This window comes from Sparus aurata, chromosome 17 (assembly GCF_900880675.1).
Source record: "Sparus aurata chromosome 17, fSpaAur1.1, whole genome shotgun sequence".
Classification (NCBI taxonomy): domain Eukaryota; kingdom Metazoa; phylum Chordata; class Actinopteri; order Spariformes; family Sparidae; genus Sparus; species Sparus aurata.
In genome coordinates this window covers 1,684,729-1,708,957 of record NC_044203.1, presented here as the reverse complement: position 1 = coordinate 1,708,957, position 24,229 = coordinate 1,684,729, and the positions used below count along the sequence as shown (strand labels likewise).

Here is a 24,229-nt window from a genome sequence, read left to right as displayed (position 1 = left end):
ACATCGCTTTATCCATAAATGTTTTTTGGCTGTAGTCTGCAAAGTTCAAAATGTGGAACTGTTTCAATGTTTTGTCAAATTTGGGTGAGACTGTCACATTTTAATCATGCTTGTTTAAGAGATGGTAAACCTTTTTATGTTACCATCTGAAAATCCCCATTTGTCACTGGCTTTTTCAGGACAGTACAGTACAGTGCAGTCCCATCCCGTCGAGTACAGTACAGTTCAGTACAGTACAGTCCTGCCCAGTAAAGTACAGTACAGTACAGTTCAGTCCCATCCCGTCGAGTACAGTACAGTTCAGTACAGTACAGTCCTGCCCAGTAAAGTACAGTACAGTACAGTTCAGTCCTGTCCTGTCCAGTACATTACAGTAGAGTACATTTTGATAAGAACAGTTTTAACAAGTGACGTCTTACCCCACATCAAATATAGAAGTGCTCTTCTGAATTGCACTGGCCAAATACTTCCCGCCAAGAGCAGTTATGTTGTTTTTACCAATCCTGAAGACAAAGTCATGTCAACATCAATTTAAGAGACATACGACCATTATATATATCTTTTTATAATCATAATTTTATCTCGTTAGTAACATACTTGACAACTCGCAGCTTTGGGCATTCCTCAATTATCTGGGCAACTAGCTTGGCTCCAGCATCTGTGATGTTATTGTTGTATAGCCTGAGGGCAAAAAGATAAAACATGGACAAATATTCTGTTTTACTCTCAGAAAAACAAAAAACTGCATTTTATGAAGCACTAATGCGTTTTGTTTTGCTTTGATGTACCTCTAACATTTGCATATAATAAAATCATATACCCCAGAGGATAGAATGGGATGAATGAAAAACTTGAATATTTTCATTGTGCTGTGAATAATTATCCAAATATTTTCTGTCCACAACTACATATTGTACAACAATTACACTATGGAAGCTCTATAGGAAACATTCCGCTTCTCAGGATGAAGGAGACAAACTTTTCAGATTAACATAAAAGAGACAAAAAGGCAAACGATGATCTTATAAAACACAAGGCATTTATAAAGATTTAATTAGTGGTTCCCAATGTTTTTAGATTGAAGAACCTTATATCTTTTGTATCCAATAATCCCCATAATCCTCTCTCAACAAACGTATCTAGTGACCATTTGGAGCGGCTCGTCCCTTAGGCTGGGAACCAGTGGACTAAACTGTATACAGCTCCACCTTAACCAGCTAAAAAAGTAAAATGCTGTACACATTGATGCATCAGTATTAACAATCAAGTAAGACATAAATAAGATATTACTTCAGTCACGGTTGACATGCACAAAAGTATGGTTAGTTTTCATATTTTTACTTTGATACTTGAATTTGAACATATTCTTAGACAGTCATACGAGTTATTTTATTTGAGATAAATATCTGAATACTTCTTCCACCACTGATGTATCTTGAAAATGAGTGGAATGGGGAACTTCCCCCAGAACTATGAAAGGACTGAAAATACAATTTCTACACTGACATGAAATGAGTGGGGGACGAAAACAGAGAAACTGGCTTCACGAAGGAAACAAACCGCAAAATGGCAGAAAACATTGCGGCAATACAACAGCAGTGAAAGGACATTACAGAGACACAGGATCAGATTTCAGAGCTGGAAGAGTGGAACTTGGATGCTAAAGAGGCCATTGTTACTCTATTAAAACAGCAAACAAAGTTGCAAGAGAAGTTGACCGAAGTGAAAGGACATGGAAGACGCTGCAATCTGAGAATTTATAAAGTGGCTGAACAGGACAACGAATCTGTGCCAGAGCTAGTGGACGGGCTCCTACGCCTGGAGCTCGGGATACCAGCGGGAACTGAACTGCACATACAGCGGGAACACAGAAGCCTCGAAAAGAAACCACCACCGGGAGCAACCCCGAGGTCCATAGTGGTCAACTTTTTGAAATACAAGACTAAAGAAAATATTCTGTCTAAAGCCTGGAAAGAGAAAATACAAATGGATGGAAGATATTTTTTGACCACGATTATCCCACAGAGGTGATGAAGGAACGTAAATCCTACTCCGATATTAAAAAGACTTTAAAAAGCAAAAAGATCCACTTCCAAATGCCGCTGAGTAGGATAAGGATCCACTGGGCGTCTGGACCCAAGATCTACAACAACGCTAAAGAAGCAGAGCGAGACATGAGAACAAGAGGGCTGGAGGTACCGGAGGGGCGCAGCAACGACCCCCAACTGGAGGAGCGTATCCTGAGGGCCTCTACATGGCAACGCGTTGGAGAGAAGCTGGGGATAAATGGGAGGACCACCGCCCCGGGGGAACGCCGAGACGCAGGGAGCCGAGCAAGGGAAAGGCTACAAGCGTTTATAAGATGAAGAAGAGAAAAAAACAAAAAAACAAAGAATGGTGAAGATAAGGTCAATTGAGAGGGGGGTGAAGGGGGGAAATCCACATGGAACCCAGAAGAATTAAATGTCTCCTGTTTTTAAGTTAAAGCTTCTACAGTGGTTGGGTGAGTAAACAGAGCCACGAGAACGGAACAGATAACCAGTTTATTTTGACATTACAGAAGGTTTTTACAGGGGGACTATTTGATTTATAGTTAACTTTTGTGGTGTGATTTTGGTTCTTATTTTACTTCTGTGTTGGTCTGTTTTTTGTTTTTTGTTTTATTATACTTCATATAACAAAAAGGGTTCCACTGAAACAGACTTAAAATTGGGAATTTTAAAACCACCCCCCTCCCCCAGAAGCACAAGACTTGTCTAATGTTTACATAAGAATCGTCAAGGAGATACTGGTAAATTTGTCAGGGAGTCCAGAAGTAAATTTACTCAATACAAAATAATTCACAGGTATTACTGGACACCAGCTAGACTGCATAGGACGGGACTATCAAACAATAACTTGTGTTGGAAATGTCAGGAGGAAAAAGGAACTTTTTTACGTTGTATTTGGGACTGTTCACTTGTTCAACCCTTCTGGAGCAAAATTCTCAGGTGTATGAGTGAGTGGCTGGGCAGGACGTTACCAATATCCCCAAGGCTATGTTTACTCTGAGACAAATCACAAGTACACAATATATCCAAAGAAGAACTTTCAGTTGTTATGACTGGGCTAACCACAGCTGCCAGAATGGTACTCACTCACTGGAAATCAGCCAAACCCCCAGAAATGAAGGAATGGGTTAACTTTATGATAAAAAACTGCCTCGTACGAATCCAAACTAAATCACACTAAGGGGCCAACATGGGGGGCTTTTTGGAATCACGTATCTCTGGCAGAAAACCTGGACTCATAACTGTGGTTTTGTCTATCTCTCCCTAAATGTTACCTTCTTTATTTATTTATTTATTTATTTGTGTTTTGTTTTCTTTTTACTTATCTGCAGATTCTTCAGGTTATTATTTTCACTATTATTGCAGTTGTAGCTCACTCTGTAGTTGCCTGTTTTTGTTTGTTTGTTTTCCTACAATTATTAATATTCTTGCTTAATTAATAATCTGTTTATTGAATAATTTTTGGGAGTGATCGCTTACTGTGCCTAACCTTCTCTTGGGAGGATCTCCTTGTTCTATAGTCAGTGGATTTTATTGTAGTGGCTGTTGAAATGTCTGACCTGGAAGGTTTCTATGTTATGTTGTACCAACTCATTTAAATTCAATAAAAACTTGAATTACAAAAAAAAAGAATCGTCAAGGAGACCTATTAAACTTGTGACTGTTGGACTTATCTAGTAGGATGGGAAGACCCATTTCAGGTCCACCCCAAATCACTGGGGGGGGGGCCTTTGCACACAAATGTCATCCCCCACTCCCACCAACAGGGAGATGGGGCCTATGGGGAATAATGCCCTTTTTTGCTTGGGAGTTCAGTTCCAGTTTCTGTGTTTGTTCATATTTTGTTCGTAGGAAAATGAGGGTTGATAATATTACAGCGGAGGGGTCAGGAATCATTTCAAGGGACATAAACAATGCAATATAATGACATAGTGGTGGTGTCATTGAATATTAATGACTTGAATAATAAAAAAAAGAGGTAAAGCTTTAACTAAGTTTAGAAAAGAGAAGATGCAGATTATATTCTTACAGGAGACACACTTATTGCGAAGGGAGCACAAAAAGTTAAAAAAGTTAGGCTACAGGAATTCATTTGCCAGTTCTTTTGGACAAAATCATAACAGGGGTGTGGCAATACTGATTGCTAACACGATAAAGTTTGAATTGATCAAGGAAGTTGCTGATAAGGAGGGAAGACACATCATGATTAAAGGTAAATTAGAAAACCAACTGGTGATATTATTTAATGTGTATACCCCTCTGGAAAGTGGGAAAACATTTTTTCAGAAAATATTTTATCTTGTAAATTTGGAAACTGAAGGGACATTGGTATGTGGCGGGGAGTTCAACGTGGTATTAAACTACAGGTTGGACACAACAAGTATGAAGAGAAGCAAAAAACAAGTTAATAGATATATGAAGACGATGATGTCAGAAATGGATATATTAGACGTATGGAGAGAACTCCATCCAGTTGATCGGGACTATACCCACTACTCCGCCCCTCATGCTATGTTCTCCAGAATTGATTATTTTCTAATGAATAAAGGAGAAATATACAAAGTGAAGGAGTGCAGGATAGGGGTAACTGATATATCAGATCACAGTGCAATTTACCTAGAAATTCATCTGAACAAGAGGAAAAATACGGTATGGAGACTTACAGTTTTTGCCGAATGCTTCCACACATGTTGCAGACTTTGGCTCACTGTGTCATAATTTAACACACAGGTCGAGTAAGACACAGCACATGCAGATAAATTCCTAACTTATATGCAAAATGAAACTCTTGAAAGAAAACCTAACAATCCCATTTCAAAACTGTTTTAGCATCAAAACATTTAACACATGCACCTTTGTTTGCACTCTTTCCTAGCAGCAACAACACACAGATGTGCTTTATGCAAAACAGCTGGATTCACTACTTTGGATGTTTTTTGACTTTAAAAGTCTCATAAATTTTTTTTTTTTGAAAGATTGATCCACTGCAGTTGATCTAGACACATAAAAACAAAATGGAGACATTTCAGGTTTTTTTTTTGTTCTTCAGGTTTTTGAAAAAGTAAAAAAATAAAAGACGTGGTACAACTAGAATGTTCTACAAAACATAGTGTTGTAAGGGAACTACTGGAAGACATTTAGGCTGTGGATCCTGTCTTCTGTTGACATTTGGCCACATCACCTCATCCACATCACAGGCAATCTCCTCCATTGCCAAGCAACGGGGGAAATATCGCCTTGCATGCCGTATCAACCCTGTATGGACCTCACCTCAATGTAGCCGCATGCCTCTTCCATGGCTTGAAGAAGAGGCATGCAGGCATGTGGCTGACGGTCATAAAATTTCCAGCGCCATGCTGAAAAGAACTCCTCAATTGGATTCAAAAATGGGGTGTATGGGCTGCACAGGTAGTCAAGTGGTTAGAGTGCATGCCATGTACGCAGAGGACCCTAGTTCAAATCCAGCCAGAGGAGCTTTACTGCATGTCACACCCCCTCTCTCTCCCCTTTCCTGTCTATCCACTATCAAATAAAGGTGTCTATGCCTCAAAAAAATCTTTAAAAAAAATGGGGTGTATGGTGGCAAGTTGAGTGCAATAAATCTGTTATGGTTGATGAACCAGTCCCGGACCAGAGCAGCCCGATGGAAACTGACATTATCCCAGACGACAACAAACTGGGGCTGCTCTGGACCGTCCTGGACTACTGTGTCATGAAGTGTGTCCAGAAAGAGAATAATGAGGGCTGTGTTGTAGGACCGAGGATGGAGTGGTGATGCAGTGTCACTGTTGCCTGCTCCTCTTCTTCGTCCTCTTCCTCGTCCTGCTGCTGCTCTTACTCTCCCTCTTCCTCTTTCTGCCTCCATGTTTCCAAAGTTGGCACAAAGGAGCTGAGCTCACATCAGGTGTATTTGTAGTGCTATGGCTTAGACTGATTGGTCTACAATTAGATTTTATATGTTTACATGTGTGTGAGTCTGTGTGCTATTCCAATTTTAGTTGTGTTTTGTATTTTAAATAGACGTGTTTTCCCAATGATTGCATGAGTCTTCCTTTTTGAACAATGTGTCTTATGTAAAAAAACAGTGTGTAGCGTTTTGCAAGAAGTGTGTTGGAGAATTTCAAACACAGTGCAAAGCATATATTGTGTTTACAGGGTTGGTGCTTTTGTTTAGGGCATGGTCACCAAAGTTAGAGGTTGTGATGCTTTGGGCATAGCAACCACTTTTAGTGTTTAAGCATTAGGCAAAAACTGTAACGAAGGTATACTGAACAATAAGGGATCAGTTGAAGAATTAAAAGGGGAAATAATTAGATACAGAGAGGAAAATGATAATGGGGAAGTAGACCCAACCATTTTATGGGATGCCCTAAAAGCTGTAATAAGGGGGAGGCTGATTTCATATACAGCTTTCGCTAAAAAAGCCAGATTATAAACGTATCAGAAACAAATTGAAGAACTGAAAGAATTGGAACACAAACATAAACAGACAAAAGATCCAGTAATACTTAACCAGATTAAAGAAGTTAGTAAAAAAAGTAGACGGTATCCTTTTGGAAGAGGCGGAAAGGAAAGCTAGGTTTATAAAACAAACTTACTATGAGGGAGGATCTAAAGCCACTAAAAGTATTGCTAGATGTATAAAGAAACAGCAAGCACTAAATAAAAAACATAAAATAAGAGACCCTGCAACCTATAAAATCCTTTATGAACAAGGAGAAATAGAAAAAAATATTTGTGGAATATTACAGTAAATTATATACACAGCCTACCTCAGTGGGTGAAGAGGATTTAAGGTTCAAGTTTCTAGATCAATTAGATTTGCCAACAATAGGTACAAAACAGAATGCAACGTTGACCTAAAAAATAACAGTAGAGGAGATAGAAAAGGCAATTAGTCAGGCAAAATCAGGGAAATCACCAGGAGCCGATGGACTGGGTGCCTCCTTTTATAAAACATTTGAAGAGGAGGAAGGCAGGATCCCTCCATCATGGAAAGAGGCTAATATCTCCGTCATTCCAAAGGAAGGTAAAGATAAAGAATGTTGTTGTAACTACAGACCAATATCAATTTTAAATGTAGATTATAAACTCTACACCTCCATTATAGCCAAGAGGTTAGAGACATTTATGCAGGATTTGATTGATGAGGACCAGACTGGCTTTACTGAAGAGAGGCAAACACAAGGCAACATAAGGACTCTACATGTCACTGAAAAGGTACAAACGGAGGGAGAAAGTGTAATTTTGGTAAGCATAGATGCGGAAAAGGCTTTCAACAGTGTGAATTGGGTATTTCTGTATGAGGTTTTGGAAAAATGTGGATTTAATGAGAAATCTGTAAACTGTATTAGGTCAATATATCAGGAACCAATGGCAAAGATCAAAATAAATGGGAATTTGGGGAATGGATTCAATCTGGGAAGGGGAACAAGGCAGGGTTGTTGACTCTCACCAAGTCTCTTCGCGCTGTTTACCATTAGCTCAGATTAGGCAGGACAAAGAAGTTAAAGGGGTGACAATAGGACAGGAGGAGCACAATATAGGGTTATTCGCAGATGATTTATGAATCTTCCTTAAACAACCTAATGAAAGCTTTCCAAAAATGATGAGACTATTAGAGAACTATGGAATCTACTCAGGATACAAAAATTAATGTCACAAAAATAGATTTTGTCAATAAATGATTCTCCATCTCAAGAGATAAAGGAAACATACAACTTCAAGTGGAATGCTAAATCAATTAAATATTTAGGGGTAAATGTAAATGTCTATGATGCGAATTACACAAAAATAGATCTAGAAATTAGGAGGGACTTGGAGAGATGGTCAATAATTAGTTTAGATTTCAGCTCATGGAAAGAGATAATTAAGATAAATATTCTACCAAGGCTTCTATATCTGTTCTAATCACTGCCAGTGAGTGAATGGGATAGGTGGATATCAAGGTTTATATGGGGAGGAAAGAAACCCGGGATCAGATACAAAACTCTGCAGCTCCCAGAGGACAGAGGCGGCCTGGGTTTACCAGGCCTTAGGGAATATTTTTACGCTGCACAAATAAGACATCTGATATATCAGTGCAAGGATGAGTATGTTGCAAGATGGAAAAGTATAGAATTAGGGCAAAAAGACATTGAAATATGCAACTTAATAGCACATAAAGGACTATTGCGCAAGCTAGGTAACTAATTGGATTCAATAACCAAAACTACTGTTGAAATATGGAAAAAGATTGTTGAAAGACATAAATTGAAGAACGAGACAAAGAGTCTGAGTTGGATCACATCTGATTTGAGGTTTGTACCTGTACAAATGATAAAGGGTTTAAGCAATGGATGAAAAAAGGTATTACAGCGATATGTACCATTGTCGGGCTGGGGAAGCTGCAGAGTTTTGAAAAGTTAAAAGGAATACATTTGGACTAGATGAACATGAACAATATCGATACCGACAGATAAGGGATTATTATGAGAAGGAGATAAAAACTGTCGCTGATAATGAAGTTATTGAAAGCCTATGAAGAAAAAAAATGTAAAGTAATCTCAACCCTATACAGAGGTCTGTTGTCATGCAGGAAGACTTCCTCCCTTTATATCAAAGAAAAATGGGAAAAAGAGTTGACGGAACAAATAACCGAGGAGGAATGGTTTAATATCTGTAAAACACAGTGCACGGCCACTAGCTCCAGGAGTTGGAGAGAATTCAATTGGAAAAATATGGTCAGATTTTTTTATAACTCCAAACATTAGGAAGGAAACTGTAGGTAACCAGCAACCATGCTGGAGACTATGTGGACACATGGATGTAGCCCATATGTATATTTTTCTGGTCTTGCTAAGGGTAATAGGATATTGGGATAAAACATGGCAGGGTTTAAGAAAAATAATAGGATACGAGATGCCCAAGTCATGTCAGATACTTTATTTGGGAAATTTGACACAAGATATAAAACAAAAAGGAGGATGAGGGTGAGTATCTGGTTAAAGTTCTGCTATCAGCAAGTAAAAAAGCCATAACAAGGTTATGGTATGAAGCAGAACCACAGACCGTGGGAGCAGTGGGTGAACACTGTGGAAGAAATATTTGTAATGGAAAAAAATTACATATAAAGTATGATTGCAAGAGACAATTTCAGGAAAAATGGGGAAAATGGACAGATTATAGATCGCAGAAAGAGGACACCACCATCACCTCTGGACAATAAGGACACTGATATGTGAATAATTGCTTTGTGGAGTTTGTAAAACCTGACACTGTAATTGTTAAAAGAAAATTTCAATAAAAAATAAGTTTAAAAAAAGAAAATGAGTGGAATGCAAACTACCTAGTGTTGAGTACACTGTAACAATTGAAATGGTTACTCACCCCAAGACTTCCACAACTTTGTGCTTACATAGCTCCTCAGCAAGAACCTCAATGCTGCTGTCACTCAGGCGATTTACACACAATCTGCAGAGGAGCAGTGTGATTAGTGTGATACAACTGTACTGTATACCTTTTAAAATGTTTGTGAATATTCTTCAAAACAGATAGGAAGCAACCATGTTTATATTTAAACTGACCTCACGACTGTAATTTTACTGAAGGAGAGCTTAAGCTGCATCACCCCATAGTCACTAATGTTGTTGTTGTCCAGGTCTAGCCCTAGGGGTTTCTGACGGTGCTGCAGAACAAAGTTGAGGGCGGTGCAGTCACCTGAGAACATATTACAGTAACCCAGCTTGATCAGGCCAGCTGTGATCCCTCTGGCTGTCATCTGAGCAATATCTTTGCTCCCTGTCTCAAAGATGCACCTCAGCGTCCAAAGGAAGTTGGGCATAACATGGACTTTCTTGCCCTCGTCACTGTGGTAGTGGGGTAAGCCACGGAGGCTGGACCTGACACTGGTGGAAAGGTAGGATTTGAGTAAGGCCTGTTTTTTCTTCAATAGCACTGGCGGTACCAGATGCTCCATTAGGTTGCGTTGGGCCTTGGACAGCAGTCCACACAAGAACAGATTAGTGAACTGGAGGTGTTCGTTGACTGCAAACAGCTGATTTTCGCTGGGCTTTGAAGAGCCACTAATACAAGAGTGAAAAGGCAGACAGGCTGGTTCTCTTTTCCTGCTGCACTCTGTGAAGAACTTGAGGATGGAGCTGGCAGCAGCCTGCTCATCCAACACAAGCGCAAACGCAGCCAGAAAAGACTGGAGAGTGATGTGGACAAACTCAAATGTAACAGGGCTTTGAGTGACATCACACTCGCTGACAGGTCTAAGAAAGCCCAGGGGCAGGTCCTCCTCTGTCAGGCCACACACAGTGATCTCCTCCTGGCTGCAAATGAAGCTACCCCTCTCAATGCCCTGAAGTGCAAGTTTAGCGAAAGCTGTGAGAGGCTTGAGCCCCCGTTTAAATGTTTCTGAGATACACCGAGTGCTTTTCTTCAGCAGGGATGGTGCAGGTGAGGCTGAGCGACTCAGAAACACCTCTGACAGCAGGAGGAAGATGTCAGTGAGTGTAATGCAAGTTTCAGGCAGATGAAAACTATCGTGCATGGTGTGTAGGTGCCTAAAGCTTTTGAATACAATCCAGCAAAACAGCGGGGTGGAGCACAGTCCACACAGGTGGGGGTTAGCATCCAGCTGGACTGACACCAGCTCTCTTTGCTCCTGCTCCCTGAAGTGCAGATCAATGTAGGTCTTGAGGTGAGTGGGGGAGAAGCCTCGCAGAGCCACCTTTTTTCTGATCACGCTACTCCGGATCTCAATCCCTGTTCGGGCCGTCAGCACCTTCTGGGAGCCCTTCAGTAGTTTCCCACAGAGCAGGCTGATGAGCAGCTGGAGGGGGTGTGCCTTTTCTTCAGGTGATACCACCTCAGGTACATTGATCAGGTCCAGATCATCCTGGATCTCATCATAGCCATCAAATGTAAAAATAATCTTCTCAGGGAAGCGCAGGATGTAATCAAACACATCATTGTCTGGATCGTGATCTGGGTAGCAGTTGTACTTGAACAAAAGGTCTCTGAGGGAGACCTGCTCGGTGTCCTTCAAGATGCTGAACATCCTGCAGCGGAATTTAAAGAAGAAGATGGCATCCGTCTGTAGCTCTTTCTTGGACCAGAGGTTCTGGAGCTTCTGAAGGAGGATAGATTTTCCCACACCTACGTCCCCCATCACGTAGGTTGTTTCCCCCTGGGGATTGAAGGCAGCATGGTCTCCTAAGAGCTGGTCTATACTGTCCAAAAAGCCCAGACTTTCATTGGAGTCATTCAACATTTCCATCAGTGTGTCAGTGTACAAGTCCTCCAAGCGGGTCTCCTCTCTCTGGCCGTACGACATGATGAAGTTGGTGTCCCGGCCCATTTCATGCCTTAACTTTGAACAATACCTGCTGACTTAGAGGTACACAGTGAATTAGTGAAACACACAGTAGAAGCTTTTAGACAGTTAATCCCTCCCCAGTCTACAAAATGCCAGAATGCATCATAATTTCACAGAACTTGTGTTTTCAAATGCTTCTTTTATTCCCAACAGTCCAAAATCCAATACTCTTCATTTACTTATCATTTATTAATGTATATCTGAAGAATGACAATACAGATTCTTTATGATCCCTATATGAAATACATTTAGCAGTGGTGGCAGGACTCCAGTTTCAGTTGAATTGGGGAATGTGTAGATGTTGTGATGTGTAGATGTTCCCCAATTACCACAGTTCATCTCAAACAATGTTAAATATATCTGATGAAATAGCTAAAGACGACAAATCTTCTCATACATCTGATGACAGGTGTTAGTAGTTAACAGTTTTTGATACTCAGAGCTACAGACATGTTACCTTGTTACCTATATGCAGGTTAGCTACCTTTTATTATGTTTTAAGGATAGTCAAAGATGTTAGTAAGCAGACTAAAGCTGCTCAGTTTCTTTAACCTTGCTGTTTGATTGACCATAATGGGGACCAGACGAGCTGTTGGTTTACAGTTTGACACATCTGCATAAATGAAGTATGTTTACTGTACTATTTCTTCTCCCGGTATCTGATACTATGTTTCGGATGGAATATTGTGCTTTTTAGCTCCACTACATTGATTAAAGGGACAGTGTGTAACGATTTAAGTAATTTATTAACTCAAATTAATGTCTTCGTTCATAAGTAAGTCCTCATTGGTGTACAATTACCTCTGCTCTAGGAGGCCGCCATGTCTTTCCGGTTTTAAAAAAACTATGGCCTGCCGAGAGGGACACAAAGCACTACGTGGTACTACGTAGTGAGGCTAAACACGTTTTCGCTCAGAGCTAGCTTGACTGCGGAACTGAGAGGGAACCTCTAGTTTTATAGCCTTAATAACTAACTACATCTTTACCTCATTACTTGAATCAGTAGAAATACTCCACGCCGTTAGGAAAGAGTCCATATTTTGAAAATGAGTTTCTTGTCCGTCAGGGCCACCGTAGCTTCCGGAACATCTCCAACGTCTTCAGAACGGGAGGGGTGAGCAAAGGAGTGTTGCAATGTAGAACCTCACAGCTAGATGGCGCTAAATACTTGATATATTACACACTGTCCCTTTAAACTACTCAAAATGATGGTAAAAACAATCAGTCTCCTTTCTACTATGTGTTGAACAAAGTGGTGAAGCTCACCCCATCCTTGCTTGCTTATGAACGACAACCTTTCATGGATGTCCCTTTCATGCCTGATCATGATACTATCACCTGTCTGAATGGTGTTGTTTATCTTATCTTAATCTATCTGTAAAAAAGAACATATGAGCGGCACAGAGCACCATTAGTGACTTGATACTTACTTGGATCTGTATTAACCACTTTCATCACAGCAATGTCATCACTTGGGTTGTAGTTGATCCCTTTCAACCATGGCTGGAGGTCTATGTATGCATCACATACTTTATATATGATGTAAATGAAATATTCACAGGCCTCCTCCCCTTTGCACTGGACAAGCTCCAAGATTTTTCGCACCTAAAAAAAAAAAAAAAAATAGTTTGGTTAAATTTCCCAAACTTTCTACTTTATTTCAGGTATTTGGGGTTTTTTTGTTGAATAACAATGAAACATATCTTTAAACTGGTCCCTTTTGTGTTCCTACCTGATCTGCCTTTGTGACAGTTCTTTGTATGATCTCCACATCCTCTTCACAGATGAAGCCACAAGCCGACAGGTTGTCCAGGATGCACTGGATGCTCCTCAACCTGGACACCAGCAGCTCTCTGTGGTAGGTGAGGACGTTAAGACACGACAGCTTGGCATCTTCTCTCTGACCCATGTTTACTGTCCAGTCAGCTCTGTTGGATAACGTGACAGGTTCACTGCACTGTGAGGAGTTAAAGCACAAGATGATCCCACTTAACTCTATAAAATAACCCCATTGTAGACAGCCAGTCAATTACAATGAAAAACACATCTTATAACATCCAGAGACAACTGTTACCATGAGTAGAGACCGTATGTTTAGATCACATCATATCACATTTGCTGCTGACCATCCTAGGCTTGTTGAAAAAGCAGACACACGGAGCGAAATATGGAAATATTTCACCTACGTTGCCGACAGTTAGGGCAAGCCCACGGACACCACAAAGCCCTTCTGTAAACGATGCTTTAAATCTGTAATGACCAAGGGAGCCAACACGTCCAACTTGGCAAAACATCTAGTGACAGAGATGCGGACTTGTTCAAAGAGTTCAAAGAGCTGCAGGTTAGCGATAGATAACATAAATATCCCCCGGATGGAAGTCAGGCGAGGTTTTTTTGTTGTTGTGACAAACGAACTTTTTTCACCATCAGAGTTGCAGGAGGCAGTCAGGGGTAAAGCTAACTGTTTAACAGTCCGATGTGGTTCCACATCACTGTATGCAAACACAACGTTCACACTGGTAACATGAACTTTACCAGAACATGCGCTGGTGTTCACAAGTATGCTGATCAACAACACCACTTATAAATGATCTATTTTAAGTCAATCAGTACTAGTAATATAATCATAGCATGTACATTTTTGTCAATAATTTATAATATATATTGTAATTTATATTACTAGAAAATGGTGTGATTAGAGCACAGACCTCCACCAGGTCTGGGTCATTTGTGTTGTACTTTAGTGCACTAATGTAGTTTACAGGCTAATAATCCAGGGTTTGAATTTTATCAACATGACATGCAAACTGCAAATTTCCCCTTTGTGGAACAAATAAAGTATTATCTTATTATATGAATTGCCAGACTTACAGTTAATGTCATTTATTTTCATTATTCTTATGCTGAATAAAATTGTAGTTAATGTGCTGTTAATTTTTTTCTACTACAAGCACTGAGCTTTTAATGGAAAATCAGGTTATTTGATAATCTCTGAGAGCAAACAAGACAAATGAACAAAACAAGAAGACACTTGTCTTCTTGGATACAGATACAGAAGCTATAAAGCTCAGAAGCTTTTACAAAATATATTTTTAATTTTGATGTTTTAAGTTTAAGTATTTTAATTAATAAAAAGAAATATATCATTTTAAGTTCCACATTCTATCATCTAATATTTTATTCCATTACTTTTGATGATGTTTTAGTTTTCCGCCGTGGTATCGTTTCAGTATCGGTATCGAGATATTTTAGGCTGGTTTCATACCGAAGTCATAATTTTGGTATTGTGACAACACTGGTAGGATGGCCATCTTTATCTGTAAGGAGGGAACAGCACTGCATGATTTATATCTACAAGGCCCTGTTGCATATTTGACCTGACTATCTCACCAATTTTATCTCATTAAGAACTTATAATTTGCACACTTTCCTTGATTTTAAACATTTCCCCTCTAAGGACCTGCTTTTCAGGTCTATTCCCCTCAGAAGTGGAATTACTTACAGCATGCTCTTGAACTAAATCATCTTATTTCTTTAGATAGTTTCAAATGCCTTTTGTTCAATGTTCTGCAGTTTGAATGTCATTGTGAATTTGTGATCATATTGTGTATGTGTATTCATGTATTTTGTACACAGGGCATCATTCGAAAAATACAGCTTGCTCTCAATTGATTTTCCCTGAATGGAAAAAAAAAAAAGATTGATTCATATCACCCATCATATCACATCACCACATGTCATATCACATACAGTAAATACACAAATACATTCCGTGTGGCAATAAGTACGTTGATAACTACAGCAGTCCAAATGCTTTTTACTTCTCTTTCACTTTGACAGCCTAATGCTGCACACATCTTAATCTCGTTAAGTCTTAATAACCAATCTTTGATCACACTTCTCAAAGTGTGCCACAGCAGTATTACTGTCGCCATTGTTCCTATTGTAACCAACTGATGCGCCTCAGTAAAGACGAACCGACTGACCGACGTCAATCACCACATCGATCTTAAGTACTTTGTTATGATTTATTATTAACAGTCAGTTCTCATAAATGTCTTTCTCCGAACTGAACTCGAACGATTTGCTGAAAGAACACCGGAAGTGTCCGGCGAACTACAAGTGAAGCATATTAAAAAGCTCGTCTTGTCACCGTCCTCTGCTGTTTGTTCAGCGTGTGAGAACAGCTACGATAAGCCAAGTTCACACACTAATGCTAGGCAGTGAAAAATGACTCCTACCATGTTAGTTTCCACACCGCAGCCCTGAACACTCACTGATCCGGAACCATCTGCTGCTCGGTGTCACGGGGCTCCTGGTGCTGTTACCACACCCATCCGTTTCCAACAGTATTCAACTATTGCACAATCAGCAAGTGCTGCATTCATATCACCACGGAAATGTGAAAATTAAACCCCCACTAACTTTTTCTCTGCCTTTATTTAACAATACGATTGTACAGCAACGTACAACATTATATCTATTTCAGTGTTCTCGTTTCCTCATATGATGCAACTGCAAGGTACTTTTATACTTGTTTAATAGACATTTTATAAATCACCCAAGGTGGGTCCTGCATTATTACTTAATCTCACTGTTGCAAAGAGTAGCTTACATTAATTCTAGAATAAAAGTAAAAAATGTTATGTCAACATATTTATTCAGTAAAAGTGAAAAGCATGCACGGACCTCAATACAAACGATAATCAAGTACAAGTCTCAAAGTATCTCATATCAAATGTGCTTCAGTATTAATTTCCTTAAGTACTAAAAGAAAAAATAATGTATTGTGCATATAAACATATGGGTGACTGTATGCATAAACTTTGCACTGTAAGTGGCCAATCTAATCCAAAATTCAGCATCTATCTATAAATACACGGAACCTCTGTCTGTCTGTGTCTGTCTGTGAGTCTGTGTGTCTGTCTGTCTGTCTGTCTGTCTGTCTGTGTGTGTGTGTGTGTGTGTGTGTGTGTGTGTGTGTGTGTGTGTGTGTGTGTGTGTGTGTGTGTGTGTGTGTTCCTCAAATATCTCTGCGGATCAGGATCAGACTGACCTGAGAGTTTCAACATGGCTGCTGCGTGGTTCAATGGTGTGATATTTTGCATTTGTTTGGACTGCAATGATAATAAATTATTTCATAAATGCTTTACAAATTCCACGAGCATTGTCCACCGGAGCCACTACAGTCACGTGTGCACCAGAGCCAATCACTGCACACCGTAGCCACACGCGCACCAGAGCCAATCACTGCAGAGCCCTGCGCGACCCCCCCACCTTAAGAAACAAGCAGATTGATACCTGCAGCGGCGCGAGCTGGACCGGGATTTTGCCGGCGGTCCGGTCCCGTTCTGTTCTGTTCTGTGCATCTAAACTGACTGTTGTGGAGTAATGAGATTAAACGAGTCCGGACCGAGTCTGTTCGGGTCTGAGGAGATCCGGAGACGCGCGGACAACAAAGTGGAATCAGATCTGTGGATGTTCGTGTGCTGGCAGCTAGCCGCTAGCCGCTAGCTACACGGCCCACCTCCCGAGGCGACGGACCGGAAGCATCGGCACGTCCAAAACCGGACCTAGGGTAAATGATGTCCGCCACGCTTTTTCGCGAACATCGCCGTCACGTTTGCTTTGTGTCTGGTGCAGGAAGAAACGGTAAAAACAGGCTTTTGTCACGAAAGTGTCCAAGCAGCAAGTTTGGTTGTTGAGGAACAGGAAGTTGTGGGAGGGACCTAGGCGGATGATTGACAGGCAACGACGGTCGGTGTGTGTGAGAGTTGAGAGATTTGTGACATTAAGCGTGTTTGGAGTGTGTAGTTAGTGTGTTATGTAGTGTTTGGTGTAGTGTGTTTAGTGTGTAGTGGAGTCGGTTTTTTGTTTAATGAGGAGATGCTGAATGTGGAGCAGGCAGTGCAGCTCTTCATTCAGCTGGAAGGAGCACAGGCAGACCTGAGCATTGCCTGCATTTAAATGTAAATAGTTATATAACTTTGTACATTTTTTAAATGTACGCACACATTTAGATAAACAACAGTTTTCTACTCAGATTTCATGTTTTTTTTGGTGATTTTAGGTCCATTGTGTTAATACAGTATGTCAAAATAAAAAAAATAACTGTACAGTCACACATGTGAGGTTGTGCTGAAAATAATGACACCAAGTAAATAGCTTTTAAGGTGAAATATAATGGCAAAATCAAAAATAGTCAAAAACAGCCAATTATACCCCGGAATATCGGATTTCACAACAAACCTAAATATCCCTGACGTCCCACCTTCAAACACAGCCTCATTTGGCCATCCATGAAAAAGCTGCTTAACCTCCCACTTTTTTATAGGAATACACTTTTCTTACGGGCACTGCACTAGTTTTTCTATATGCAGAAATGTCTATTTTTGTCATCCAGCTGCTGATCAAATAAATCAATTTAAAAATGCACTGACTTGGATCTTATGTAATCTGCAAAGTAACCTGTAACTAATGTTATCAAACAGATAGTAGTAGTGGCGGTAGTAGTAACTAGTAACCAATCAGAATCAGAATTTGTAGTAGTGGTGGTAGTGGTAGTGAACAAATAAATGATTAGATGTGTCATAACTGAAAGCTGCTTCTCCATGTTTAGTTCTGACTCAAGGGACTGAAAGCAGACCTGAACCTGATGACCTCAGAGGTCTGGATAGTTCATAATGTGGCAGCAGATCAGAAATGTATTTTGGCCCGAAACTATTCAGTGCTTTCAACGCCAGGATTTTGAAACCTATTCCTTAACTGACAGGAAGCCAGTGTAAAGATGTAAGAACTGGAGTCATGTGATCTACTTTTTTGGTTCTTGTTAGTGTTCTGGATCAGCTGCAGCTGTCTCATGGATTTTTTAGAGTCCCGTAAAGACACTGTTACAGTAGTCGAGTCTGCTGAAGATAAATGCATGGACAAGTTTTTCCAGATCCTGCCGAGACATCAGTCCTTCTACCCTTGATGTATTCTGAAGGCGGACTTTGAAATTGTCTTTGTGTGGCTGCTGAAATCCAGGTCTGAGTCCACGATTACACCGAGGTTTCTGGCTCGGTTTGTAGTTTAACATTACAGATTGAAGCTGCCCAGTGAAACGAAAATTGGAAAAGAGATCTCAGTAGTGTCTCATTCATTTCTCCTAGACAACTATGAGATCTCTGTGAGACCAAAGTGAGGCTGTGGCTGATTTCTCCTGTTTCTCCATTGTTTCTCCTGAGAAACAGGTGCAGAAAATCTCCACTTGGGCTCCCTGTAAGTTTCAAAGGAGATCTCATCAAGCTCTCAATGAAGTTTCAGAATGTCTCCCCAGTGCTGGAATAGAGCAAGGTTTCAGCGGTAAAGTCCCAAGTCTCACCTATTGCTCCTATGGAATTTTAGGAGAAACAAATGAGAAATGTTTGAGACCAAAAAAGACTACAACGAGACTGAAATGAGAACTCTCATTGAGCTCCTTTATGGCTCCTTTAAGGCAGAGGCCCTGTGCGCCAAAGTTGGTGTCGCAAAACCAGCGCAGCTCCCACAAGAGAAGAGACAATCCCAAAAGCCTCACCATCTGCAGGACTAGGTAGTTGAAGCTAATTCAAACAGAACATCCATCCATGTCCTCTCCGGATGAACTCCGAACATCCTCATTCTACCCTGTCATTGACTGACTAGTGAATGAAATGGCACGACGGTTTTCAACAGAAGCAGGTGCAGTTCTCATGGGCACGTCAGCCCTCAACCCCAAAAATGCCACATTCCTTGAAAAGGACAGCCTTGAGCCCATGGCGCAGTTGTATGTGATCAAAAAGGACGACTTGCTGGCCGAGACGCACCAAATGCAGCGGCTCTTGGAAACTGCCTGTAACCTCAGCTTCATGTGAGCGCACTTTTTCCTGCATGCAGCATGTAAAAACCTACCTGAGAAACAGAATGGCAAACCCTCGACTCAGCAACATTGCCTGCCTGTCCATACACGCAGAAAGAACGAAGGCCCTGATTTGCACTTAACCACAACAATAGACACATCGTCCTCCTGTAAAACAACTCGGGTGAGTTTTTTCCTGACGTTGCGTTCATAGACTGGTTGTGATACATTTGATGTGATGATGTGACATTTAATCCGTTACACTGTAACGAATGCACAGCAGGACGTGGCATATATTTTTTGTTTGCAGTAGAACTATAATCACCAAGATTGTGATGAGCCAGTTCCTTTTACGCTCTCTAAGTGTGTGCCCAGTTAACAGACACAGGGTGTTTGCACTTCTCGCTGTGGCTTTGTATATTACTAATTCCATTTTTGACCTCATGATGTTGTGATCCGAATCATTAGACACAAGCTGTTTGCACTTCTCGTTGCGGCTGCACTTTGTAGCCTATGTTATTAATTTCACTATTAATTTAATTTCTTAAGTTATGATGTTGTGATCCGAGACAATATTGCCAATGCATAGTTTGTTTTCATTAATTATGCATATGGAATAAATACACTTGTCGCATTTTGGATGTATTGTCTGGTTAAGGGCAGGCGCATGGTTGCTGTCTGGTGCTGAATCTCTCACCTTTGCACGTGAAACATTTTTGCCATTGGCTTGTGGTCGCTTGTATTAGGCTTAGTTGTTTTGTTGAATATTCTTTGGCAAAATTCAGTAAAAACTACGTTTGTATCGAACATGCTCATTTTTGCCTAGCTCTGAAAAGAGAGAATTTTGCCTTCTGAGTCAGAATGGAATTAAGTTCATATTTTAGTCTGGTCAGATTAGTGAGATTTGAGGGGGTCATATTTTGCTTAAATACAGTTTCGGCGGCATAAATCTTCGCTTCCAAATCAAGCTGTTTTGTTATGTTAGATTTCTTCTTGAAAGAGGCATGTTGTATTATATGACCTCTAATAAAAGCCTTGAACGCTTCCCATGCCACACCAGCAGATGGTGCTGACGCCAAATTAGTTTCTATAAAAAGATTAATTTGAGCCCTTAAAGATTCTTTGAAACTTAGGTCAAGCAAAAGGCTGGAATTAAGCCTCCACCTGGGGGACTTCGGGGTATTGCAGAAAGGGGTTACACAAAGAAACACAGGAGCATGATCCGAGAGGAGAATGCTACCGATAGAGCTAGATACTATGGAGGAGATACCAAATCCAGAAACAAAAAAATAATCGATCCTAGAAAATGTATTGTGACGCGGGGAATAGAAAGTATAATCTCTTGTGGTTGGGTTTAATAACCGCCAGAAATCAACTAGGCCAGAAGCTTTGCACATTTTGTGCATAATGGTGGCTGATTTACATTGACGCTGTGATGGGGTGCTACGATCCAATATATTATCCATAACCTGATTAAAGTCACCCCCCATCAGGATCGGGTAGTCTCCCATATCGTTAAGTTTACACTCTAGTTGCCCAAAGAATGTGGGATCATCAATATTAGGAGCATAAACATTAGCTAATACTACTTTATGGCCCTGAATCTCAGCGAGAAGCAGCAGAACCCGTCCAGCATCATCAATACTTTCCTTAATACATTTGAATTGCATTTTTTTGTGGACTAGAATCGCTACCCCCCGGCTATGTCCATTCCAGCACGAGGCGGAGACATGTCCAACCCATTCCCTGCAAAGCCCTCTAGATTCTTGAGTCAATAAGTGAGTCTCTTGAAGAAATGCTATATCACATCTTTGCGACTTAATAAATGTTAGGACTTTTTTCCTTTTGATAGGGTGGTTGAGACCTCGCACGTTCCATGTCATTAGTTTCAAGGTCCTTCCTTTATCGGCCTGCATCATTAGATTGGAGTAGGTCTAGTACCCGATGCATGTAGGGGATGTAACACATCATTAGAACCGCCAACGCTGAGCAACAAGCACCTTGTACATGGGCAGAAGAAGAGTTAGGAAAAAGGAGAAAAGAAAAAAGAAAACAATATGACGAAAACATTTTTTTTAAAAAGACATGTATACATACACATACATACATGGTGACCATGAACTGTCGTCACCTGCGGGCGCACAAAAAGCACCAAACCTAACACACAAACAACTTGGTCCGTGACTTTGAACAGTCTAACAGCTCACAAGGAGGGCAGTCATGCAGCTATAATTACAGTGCTAAAAATTAGTAAGGGTTACATCAGTACAAAAACTGTATAAGGGTCATAAGCAATAAACAGTCAAATATAACCAAAATACTTTAACAAGTTAATTTTAAGTATCACTCCACTCATCCAGTGATGTCTAACTGAGGTATATGTCTTTAAGCCTTTATCAGATCTGGGTTGGTCCATAGCGCTAATGGAAATGGTGGGAAGGGGCAGAAGGAGACAAAGAAACAAAAACAAACACAAAAACACAAATATATTTCTCCACCCCAAAAGCTGGTGAAATAATAAGTAGGTGAGTAATGAAATAAAACAAGGTACATCACTAAGTTCAGGGAACGACATATATTACTGTGATGCTTCCCCTGCTATAGCAACTCTAATGCCAACACACTAATAATAATCTGAATCAGAGCACAACCAAAAATGATGGGTATAATAAAAGCCATAATGCCTCCATCTAAAACAGTAAATGAAATATCTCTTTCATATTAAGATGTGTTTAACAGTGAAAATGAGAGACGTGTACAGTTCAACTGGATGGTTCTAGGTAACTTAGGGGCAGAGTATGAATATGCTTTCACGGGGGCAGAGAGCGAATATATTCCAGTGCTTTTTTAGGTTTGTGAACTCACGTCTACCGTCCGCCGTCTTCACGCAGAGCACAGCTGGGTACAACACGGAGAACTTGATCCGACGCTCGTGAAGCAGGCGTTTGCATTGATTGAAAGCAGCCCGTTTCTCCGTGACCAGTTTGGCGTAGTCAGGAAAGACCATGATGTGATGCTCGTCCCAGTGCACCTTTCCCATCTTCCGTGCAGCTTCAGCGATCCGTTCCCTGTCCTGGAATCTCAGGAATCGAGCAAGGATCGGTCTGGGGGGCTGGCCGTCAGGTCTGCGTCTGGCAAGGGTCCGGTGCGCGCGGTCAATTTCGAGGTCCCCCTGAAAATCAATGTTCAGCATCTGTGGGATAACTTTGCGTAAAAACGCGGTGTGTCCGGGCCCTCGCATCCCTCCGGGAAACCAACAAAGCGCAGGTTGTTCCGCCGGCTCCTATTTTCCAGGTCGTCCAGCTTCTGTCGCAAGATTTCCACCTCAGTTTGAGTGGCAGGGGGATTAGTTTCTAGCGCCTGATGAGCGTCTTCAAGGAAATCTATGCGGGACTCAACATTGTTCAGGCGTGTAGCAATGTCAGATAGTTTGGCCTCCACAGCCCGAGTTGCAGACTGAATGGCATTCAGCTTGCGCTCTTGAGACTCTGAGGTTTCTTTTAAGAGTGCATAGATGCTCGATATGTCCTTAGCCATCTGGTTTGGGGGGGTAGCTCTGTCGCTGGGAGTTTTGGAGGGCGGCGGCGAGTTGTTCTTAGCCGCGGTGTTAGCTGCTTTAGCTGTGTTGCTAGCTTCGTCGGGTTTGCTAGCTGCCTCTTGGCTTCGTGTTGCAGGCTTTTGTTGCTGGCCGGGCATCGTAACACAACGAATCTAGTTTTAAAATACTCCAACATAAAATGTGTCACTCATACGTCAAAATAAAGCATAGTGTAACCCTTAATTTAAATAAATTAAGCTACTCGACTGGAGAGCCTCCGACTATGCTGCTGTCTCCGCTGCCTGCATCACGTGACTCCGCGCCTCTTTTTCAATAACTGAGTAGCTTGACTGATAGGAAGCAAAATTCCTGGAAAATAAACTGACAGGACAGTCAATGCCCTGTTCATTCTCCTGGAGCAACACAGCACCAGCTCCAACCTGACAAGCATCAACGTGCAGCTTGAACGGCCGGTTCAGCTGCGGCGCAGCCAAGACAGGAGAGGAAGAGAGAGCTTTTACACTCTCAATAGCTGAGAGTCCAGGTAAACTGCACAGAGGACTTCAAGAGGTCAGTCAACGGCGCAACTACAGAAGAAAAGTTAGGGCAAAAACTGCGGTAAAACCCTACCATGCCCAAAAAGCTCATCAACTCTTTTTTACTCGTGGGTGAGGGGTACTGGTCAATGGCCAAAGTTTTAGCCCGAATAGGACGCACTTGTCCCTGACCCACCACCTTTCCCAAGTAAGTGACTGTCGCCCTCACAAACTCACACTTTGCAAGGTTGATGGTAAAGTGGGTGTCAGAAAGGCGATGGAAAAGAGCTTTAATAATGTCCAAGTGCGCCCCCCAGCTATTGCTATGGACCACTACATCGTCTAATTACACAGCACAGCCCTCCAAACCAGCAACAACTGTGTTCATTAGGCGCTGGAAAGTGGCTGGTGCATTTCTCAACCCAAAACTCACAACTTTATAAGAGAACAAACCCTGTGATGTAATAAATGAAGAAACCTCTCTTGCCCAGTCGGTCAATGGGACTTGCCAGTGACACCTGAGGAGGTCAAACTTGCTAACAAACCTGGCAGTCCCCACCTGGTCTACACAGTCTTCAATCCTCTGAAGTGGAAAACTGTCAGGCTTTATGACAGCATTGAGTTTTCGATAGTCTGTGCAGAATCAGAACGTACCATCTGGGTTGTTAACAAGAAGTCATGGCGAAGCCCAGGCTGACGAATAAGGTTCAGCCAGTCCGTTGTTAAGGAGGTACTGCACTTCTGTGTCAATATGCTTCCTTCTTTCCTGAGAAACACGATAAAACCGCTTTCCGACTGGGGAAACCTCACCAGCATCTATGTCGTGCTGCAACAAATGGGTCTGAGTGGGAGTATTGACCAAGATAACCTTCGTCGCCTGGG

At 41.2% G+C, this 24,229-nt stretch overlaps 1 protein-coding gene across 8 annotated transcripts in view; it reads right to left on the bottom strand.

The window, feature by feature from the left end:
- Nucleotides 1-24,229, bottom strand: part of nod1 (nucleotide-binding oligomerization domain containing 1) — a 34,006-nt gene that overhangs the window by 5,087 nt on the left and 4,690 nt on the right. For 3 of the 8 annotated variants that reach the window (XR_003981288.1, XM_030394789.1, XM_030394787.1), the window contains exons 2-7: nt 13,148-13,372; nt 12,846-13,020; nt 9,617-11,429; nt 9,420-9,503; nt 598-681; nt 420-503 (exon numbers count right to left, since the gene is read on the bottom strand). Coding sequence is in view for 7 of the 8 variants with exons in the window: in XM_030394789.1 (XP_030250649.1) it covers nt 420-503; nt 598-681; nt 9,420-9,503; nt 9,617-11,429; nt 12,846-13,020; nt 13,148-13,372 (2,465 nt within the window). In the remaining variant the exon portion in view is untranslated. Of the gene's footprint in view, nt 1-419; nt 504-597; nt 682-8,960; nt 9,123-9,419; nt 9,504-9,616; nt 11,430-12,845; nt 13,021-13,147; nt 13,373-15,656; nt 15,761-24,229 lie in introns of those variants that run through there. The other 5 variants (XM_030394788.1, XM_030394790.1, XM_030394791.1 and 2 more) reach the window with 5 other exon arrangements.